This window comes from Daktulosphaira vitifoliae, unplaced genomic scaffold, assembly GCF_025091365.1.
Source record: "Daktulosphaira vitifoliae isolate Bord-2020 unplaced genomic scaffold, ASM2509136v1 Scaffold_331, whole genome shotgun sequence".
In the NCBI taxonomy this organism is placed as follows: domain Eukaryota; kingdom Metazoa; phylum Arthropoda; class Insecta; order Hemiptera; family Phylloxeridae; genus Daktulosphaira; species Daktulosphaira vitifoliae.
In genome coordinates, this window is record NW_026099896.1 from 1,869 (window position 1) to 10,230 (window position 8,362).

General features: G+C 30.6%; 1 protein-coding gene across 1 annotated transcript; it reads right to left on the reverse strand.

Moving 5' to 3' along the window:
* Window positions 1–2,825: 2,825 nt before the first annotated feature.
* Window positions 2,826–6,471, reverse strand: LOC126909392 (uncharacterized protein K02A2.6-like). The gene is made up of 5 exons (XM_050691810.1): window positions 6,222–6,471; window positions 4,977–5,161; window positions 4,615–4,779; window positions 3,733–4,583; window positions 2,826–3,033 (listed from the first exon to the last, which is right to left on the reverse strand). The coding sequence occupies exons 1-5, from the start codon at window positions 6,469–6,471 to the stop codon at window positions 2,826–2,828; spliced, it is 1,659 nt and encodes a 552-aa protein (XP_050547767.1).
* Between the last annotated feature and the right edge of the window lie 1,891 nt (window positions 6,472–8,362).

Genomic DNA, 8,362 nt, shown 5'->3' on the forward strand with positions numbered 1-8,362 from the left:
TTCAAAATTTAAGTTGAAAAAGTAAATTTTTTGTGAAAAAGTGGTAATTTTAAATACCCCCCTGTGGGCAGGTAAAGGGTCAGATATAAATAAAATATATACCAAATGATAGGTAAAGACATCATGCATCTATAAAAAAAAAATTATATTGATCCATACATCTTTCAAAAAGTTATAGCATTATAAAGTTAAAAATATAAAAATGAATTTTTTTACAAAAATCGTATTTTTTTTATAAACTTTGATGTCTGTTTTCACCATGAAGATAAAATAAAGTCCGAAATTTTTTTTTGCATAATAAAGTATATTACATTAGCTTTAATTTAAGATATATATAAAAGTGTCAGACTTTCCAGAACACTTTCAAAATTTAAGTTGAAAAAGTTCTACTTTCTACATGCATTTTTTAGATTTAAACCCCCCTCGTATATAGGGAAATAGTCGGATTTAAAAAAACAGTATGTAAAATGAAAGATGTATATAAATACTACTACTCTAAAACTTTGTACAGTGCGCAAGCTAGCTAAATCCAGTGCGCTAATTACCTTATCTGTGACCTTTGTTCAGTTAGTTACTTATTATCCTTGATTTGTGATAGTGGACTGTATATGTGCTAAAGAGGTAAAGTGAGAGTGGATATTCAAGGAAACAAGTGATTCAATGAACAAAGTAAATTTATTGCAATTAGCAAATTATAAAAGTAATAGTTAGTACAGACTTAGATTCAATTATATTGTACAATTATATTAACAAATTAAATTAAGTAGCTAGTAGAGATTGGGCAAAAAAAAATGTACACATTTCATTAAAGTTAACAAATTAAATAAGGGATAATAAATGAATTGTTCAAGAGAGGTAATTGAAACAAAATAGATGAAAACAATTCTTAACAAATTATGAGTCAAGACCAACAACAGAATTAACTTTAATCGTACAATGACCAGTGGTCGATTAAATTAAATTGTAATAATAATGTAACAAACAATGTCATTAAACAATAGACAGTCAACTCAGATACAATGTTGAAAGAGCAGTTCAACTATTTAATTATTTTGAATTATTTGGACTTATGGACTGGACTTGCTGTGTACTACAACATGAATAAATGTAAAATCATGTGCGATAACAATGAGCAAATATATCTAGTTCCAAGCCAAAACACTATTATAAGTGAACATAAAATTAATAAATGTAACTGCCATTTGAACTAAATTTTAAATTTAATTTTACTGGACAATTGAACTAAGGGGTCGCACATTAACCGTCTTCTGAGAGTGATTTAATTAAATGATTTTATTAAGACAAGCAAGTATAGAATTAATATATCCAAAGTTTTTTTTATACAAATGACACTGTGCCCTATGGTCAATGTGAGCTAATGTGCGAACCACAAGGTATATCGATAACAAATATTAGATTAAAATATTGAAATTATTACCAATTAATAGTATATAAAATTGATCTTGTATTGCACTGCAGGTACAAACAGCTAGCAGTCGTGTACAAAAAAAAAAGAAACAACAAAAGACAAAATCTTAGTAGTAGCACAATAAAAAAATATAACAGTTTATGGTTATGATTAACAAAATTAGGTTGCCGAGAGCGAGAAAACCGCGTTAAACGAAAAAACAGTAAAGAAAAATGCGACGGATCTCGAGAGATTGAAGTACGAACCCATAACGGCCAAGCGTCCGATGAGTGGAGTGTTATCATCAGCTGATACACTATCAGTATGACCACCTTGAGCGTTCACCCGAACATACCGCCCACCATAAAGGTATGCACCTTTATAATGGATAGGCAAGTAGTCCAGTGGTCAATGGGCTGAAAGGATGTTGAACTGATGGTCGATGGATGTGACTTGGACAAATATGGTTGATGAAGACAGTTGATCTTGAGATTAGACTATTATTGAAGAAGAGTGACTATTGTTGATGAAGAGTGACTATTGTTGATGAAGTTAGATAAATTGATATGGGGAGTCAGTGAGAGGTTTGTGATCGATGTGTAGCAGATGGGAATGATTGCCTTGGCAGATACGGCAAAGTGTTTGTTTTTTGCAGCGTACCGCCCTGTGCCCTGGTAACAAGCAATACAAACAAAGGACACATTCTTTGGCGATATGGTATCTTTTGATGCCAGGGGCTAAAAGAAATGTTGTACATGTACGAAGGGGGTGGAAGGCCGAACATAATGGGCACCTTTCCGTGGTCACAGTGTATTTCTCCTTCTCTTGGGATTGGTTAAACGACTCAACAGCAGTTGGAGTAGGCTGGCTTGAGACAGTACATGTAGTAGATGAACGAATGGACGAGAGCGAAGGAGATGGAGTTGGACGAATGGACGAAGGCTCTGTGGATGACTGCAGTGGACCGATATCAGCGAGTGATGCCACATGGTGTAAATAGAGGATCAATTCATGGACAGAGGGTAAGGATACAAGATTTCGACTTTCCAGAACTTTCTCCCATTCTTGCAATAAGAAAACATCCATAGACTTGACAATAGCCCTCACTAAAGTTACGTCGCAGTCACCCACAGGGTAACCTAACAGCTGCAGGGTTGATAGAGCTCTTTGGACGTGAAGTAATGCCCGGTGGATAGAGTTCGACGAAGTGTGGTTCATTGTTAGACATTGAGCCAATTTGTCCAATACTTGGTCGGCTACACGTCGTTTGGACGAATGATCAAGACCAGCTAATCTTGAATTTGCCGATTGATATTTGCCGGCCATTATAATGTTCAAATGTTCGAATTAGATGCAAATCTACAACAAAGAGGTGTATTAGTAATGTATATCAGAATGGGCTATAGTGAACAATAGGTTAATCTATGGGTAAAGGGCAAAGTTTGACAGCAGGTCTAAGTTTTTTCCCAGTTGAAGTAACGATGGTAACTACTCGAACAATCCCATATGGACCCGGATGGAGCTGAACTATTCGCTCTAATTTCCATTCAAGAGGGCTAGTGTTTTCTCTGACCAAAACCAATTGTCCAATAATAGGAGGCTTAGTTTCCTGCTTCCATTTTGATCTAGTTTGTAATTAGCTGATATATTCATTATGCCATCTATTCCAAAAGTGTCGATAGATGTCTGCTGTGAGACGCCATCGTTTTAGTTTGGACAACGAAACTTGTTCCAAGTGTGGATCTGGCAATGAAGCTGTTGGTTACATGTTCAAAAAATGACCAGGGGTAAGGGCTTCGAGACTAAGGGGATCTTCCGATAAAGGACATAATGGACGAGAGTTTAAGGTGGCTTCGATGCGCACAAGTACAGAATACAGTTCTTCGTACGATAAGATGTGTAAACCAATTGATCGAAGTAGTAATGTCTTAACTGATTTCACCCCGGCTTCCTATAAGCCACCAAAGTGAGGTGATGAAGGTGGGTTGAAATGCCATGTGATGGATTTGGCTGTCAAATGTGTTATATTATGGTTTATTTAAACTATAATAAGATGTGAACAGATGAAAAAGTAATTATATTAAATTAATTAGACATGATATTACAATTAATAATAGTTATACATAAGACAGTATATATGAGTTACACAAGACACAAAGTATATATTATCAACAATGATAACAGTCTGACCAGTTATGTAACATGCTCTTTTTTTTTTTTTTNTATTAAAAATTAAATTTTTATATATATCAGTGTTAACAAGTTTAGGTTTAAGAAAAGAATTAGTGACAGGAATTTTAGTTCTTAGATTTCTAGACATTAACAGTTGTGCTGGAGAACACAATTTACCTTTTGGAGTATTTCTGTATTGTAATAAAGCAATATGAGGATCTTTTCCGGAATCCATTGCTTTTTTCAGTAATTTCTTTACCGTTTGTATGCTTCTTTCAGCTAATCCATTAGACTGTGGATAATTAGGACTAGTCGTTATGTGTTTAATACCCCAGTCACTAGTAAAACATTTAAACTCTTGTGAGTTATATGGTGGTCCGTTATCTGATATTAATTCCAATGGTATACCAAATATAGCAAAAATAATTTTAAGTTGGCTAATTACTACTTTTGCATAAGATCCATTAACAAGTAGAGTTACTTCTACATATTTAGAAAAATAGTCAACCACCAATAAGTATGTTTTATTTTTATAATAGAAAAAATCTACACTTAATTTTTGCCATGGTAAATCAGGTATCGGGTGACTTATCATCGGTTCTCTTTTATTACCTTTATGATATTTCATACAAATTTCACAACTTTCAACAATATTTTTAATATCATTAGTTATATTTGGCCAAAAAAGAACATCTTTAATTTGATTTCTACATATTTCAATACCCATATGACCTTCATGAATTAAGTTTAACATTTGTGACTTTAGACTATGTGGAATAACAAGACAATGACCTTTAAAAACTAGATTATCAATGACATTAATTTCATCCCTATAACACCAATAAGGTTTAAGACAATCTTCAACTAAGTTTTTGTTGGTAGGCCAACCTGTTAAATATACTTGGATAATCTTTTTTAAAACTAAATCATTTGCAGTTTCTTTCTTAATTTTTTCAAGTTGTGTTTCTTCTATAGCTAGATTTTCTGTGAANCTGTGTTTCTTCTATAGCAAGATTTTCTGTGAATGATTTTACATGTAAGACTAGTTCTTCTTCAAGATCATTTGTATCAACATCATGTAATGGCGCTCTAGACAAAGTGTCTGCTAAAACTAATTGTTTTCCTGGAATGTAATCTACCTTCAAATCATAAGATTGAATTTTCAACNCGTAATCTACCTTCAAATTATAAGATTGGAACTGAATGTAAAGGTTTATTAAAAAGTGTAACTAATGGTTTGTGATCAGTTTCCAGTTTGTTCATATAAATATTGGTGAAATCGTTGACACCCAAAGACAATAGCATACAGCTCCTTCTCAATTTGTGCATAGTTCTGTTGTGTCATATTAAGTGACTGTGAAGCATAAGCACAAGGTTTATTACTTTACATAATTACTGCACCTACTGCAAATTGTGAAGCATCAACGGACAGTTTAATTGGTAATGACGGATTGAAATAAGCCAAAACAGGTGGTGTAGTAATACACCGCTTTACCTTTTTAAAAATAGTTTCATAATTTTCATCCCAAAGCCAAGTTGTATCTTTTTTAAGTAAAGAGCGTAGACTTGCAGTTTCATCTGCTAAATTAGGAATATAGGAACTTAAATAATTCAACATTCCCAAAAAACGCTGTAACTCTTTTACAGAATTGGGACTAGGCGATACAATTTTTAAAAATCAGCTTTTGTATTTTATTTTTAGCTAAATTATTATATCTTAAAATCTAATAAAGGAAGAGAAAAAAGTAGAGAATGCTTCAACCATTTCTGTCCAGTTGTGCTGGATTATTACATCCTTGCCATGACGTTTTAATTAAATTTGCGGTTTAGTACGCTAACCAACTAGTATCCTCGAATTGAACAGGGTATAGAATAATTTCTAAATTGTCGGTGTAGAATAAGTTATGGTTTAGGTACGTCAAGTAGAGAATGTTTTTATGCCATTTAAATAAATACCTAATTTAGTTTATTTAGATTCAAGTATGTTATACTAATATTTATATCACAATAATATTTAGTGTTGCATTTTTTGCTTGTTTAATTACATTATTAAGAAGTGATTTCTCATTTTTGATTTTTGAAATACTTACGAAAAAAAGCCTGATAACTTTAAAATGCGTTCATAAAAAATATAAAGTATTTATATAACAAAATAATGGAAACCAAAATCATTTGTTTAGATGAGGTGTATTTTTCATTATAATATAATGCAACTTGGTTGACAGTACATATTTCTCAATTATTATTTAAAATATTTAAAATTTTATATATTGTGAATTTTTTTAGTGTTAAATTTATATTTCATTTCGATACATTAATATTTTCCAAAAAATCAATAGTTCGATGAGAACTATTAATTTTTTAAAAAGTAAGTAAAATTAGGCTAAACAAAAATCTACTTCTGTGAAAAAATCACGTAAGTCGACTGGTAGACATTTTAAGAAAGGAAATAATATATAATTATTGTAGCAAAGAATAAGAATGTACAGAGTTATTAATTCAACATACCACACTCCTCAATTTTTGTTTAAATAATGATTTTTCATAAAACTGAATTGATTAAAATTTAATTAATTTTTATAAAACATTATCAATGTTAAGTTAATAATTGCTTTTATTTTATCAGGATCTGGTGAAACACCTTGATTATTAAAGACATGACCCAAAAATTTAACTTCTGTAACTCCAAATTTACATTTATTTTTATTAAATTTTAAATTCATTTCCCTAGCTCTTCCAAACACTTTTTTAAGACGTTCATCATGTTCTTCTTTAGNTCTTTCAAACACTTTTTTAAGACGTTCATCATGTTCTTCTTTAGTAGTACCCATGACAATAATATCATCAATATACACAATAGCACCCTCTATATCCGAAAACATTTCTGTCATTATTCTGTTAAATATTTCAGGCGCACAATTTAGACCATAAGGTAATCTACAAAATTTATAACGACCAAAAGGAGTATTGATTGTACAAAGATTAGAACATTTTTCATCTAGAGGTATCATCCAAAAACCAGAATTTGCATCAAGAGTAGAAAAGAAATTTGAGACAGTTGTGTTTTTATTACTTCAAAATTAGGAAGTGGATAATGTGACCTTTTAATTGCTTTGTTAAGATTTCTTGGATCTAGACATATCCTTAATTTTTTATTCTTTTTAACTACTAAGACAATAGAGCTCACCCATGAAGTAGGTTTTGTAACTTTTTCAATAACTTTATTATTACACATTATCTCTAGTTCTTCACTAAGTTGACTATACAAAGAAAAAGGAATTTTGCGAGGTGCATCTATAATTGGTTGTACACTAGGATCAACATGGATATGACATTTAATAGGCAGACTACCTAAACCTTCAAAAATATCCTTATAACTAACTAATGTAAAATTTTCACTATCACTTAGATAATTAATTCGTTGAATTAAATTTAATTTACTACAAGTTGGTAGACCTAAAATAGTAGTACAATCAAAATTTACTATATAAAAAACTAAATCTTCAAATTTATTTTTGTACCCACATTTAATATTACAGCTACCCACAGCTGGTATTACTTTAGAATGTATGGACATCAATTTAACTTTAATATTTTTATTAATCAATGACTCTTTTAAGTTAAGTTTCAAAAAATTATTTATTGATATAATATTAACCTGAGCACCAGTGTCAATTTGACATTTTAAAATCTCATTATTTATATACAAATCAACTAACCAAACTAAATTGTTTTCAACATTATTATTAACAGTATTTACATTAGTATTAATAGTACCTATAAAAAAGTTATCAGTAGGAGACTCAATAACAGTTCTAACAGCCTTTGATTTACAATATTTAGCAAAATGATTAAAACGATTACATGTATTGCATTTAACACCTATGGCAGGACATTTATATTTATGTTTTTGACCACAACGTGTACAAGTATTGTTATTTTGAACATTAGAAGTATTTTTAAAGTTAGTGTACCTTGTTAGTGATTGTGATGACTTTCTTTGGTTTCTGTTATCTGACCTTTTTTGATTTGACTCTCTCCTTGCCTGTATTGCTAAAACATTCTCCTCTTTTGAACCAACAACCAAATCTTCCATATGCTGTTTTGATAATTCTATTGAAGTACAAATTTCCATTGCTCTGTCTAATGTTAATCCATCTTCTTTCAATAAATTTTGTTTTATTTGTTGCCATTTATTATGCAGACCAAAAATCAACACATCTTTAATTAGACTTTCTCGAAGATTATCAAATTCACATGACATGCTTCTGTTTTTTAAATCAGCAACATATTCACTAATACTTTCATCAACTGATTGTAAGCGAGTAAAAAATTTATGTCGCTCAATGGTGACATTCTTTTTAGGAATGAAGTAATTAGAGAATAAAATTATAACTTCTTCTAATTTTGCTTTATTAATATCAATATTAAATGAATTGAATATTTTAAGTGACTGTTTTCCAATAAAGTGTAGAAAAATAGATACTTTTCTCTGCTCGCTAAGAGAATCATAGCCAGTAGCTGACAAATATATATTAAACTCTTGTATCCATTCGGACCAATTTAATGATAAATTACCATCTAAAGATAGTGGTTGAATATTCCCAGTTAAACCAGTAGACATTTCTTCTTTTTCTTCTTCTAAAGTGACTTTACGACTTTTTGACATTGTATGACTTGTTACCAAAATATTTAAAGTTCGATAACACCTGACACCATGTTATATTATTGTTTAATTAAACTATAATAAGATGTGAACAGATGAAAAGATAATTATATTAT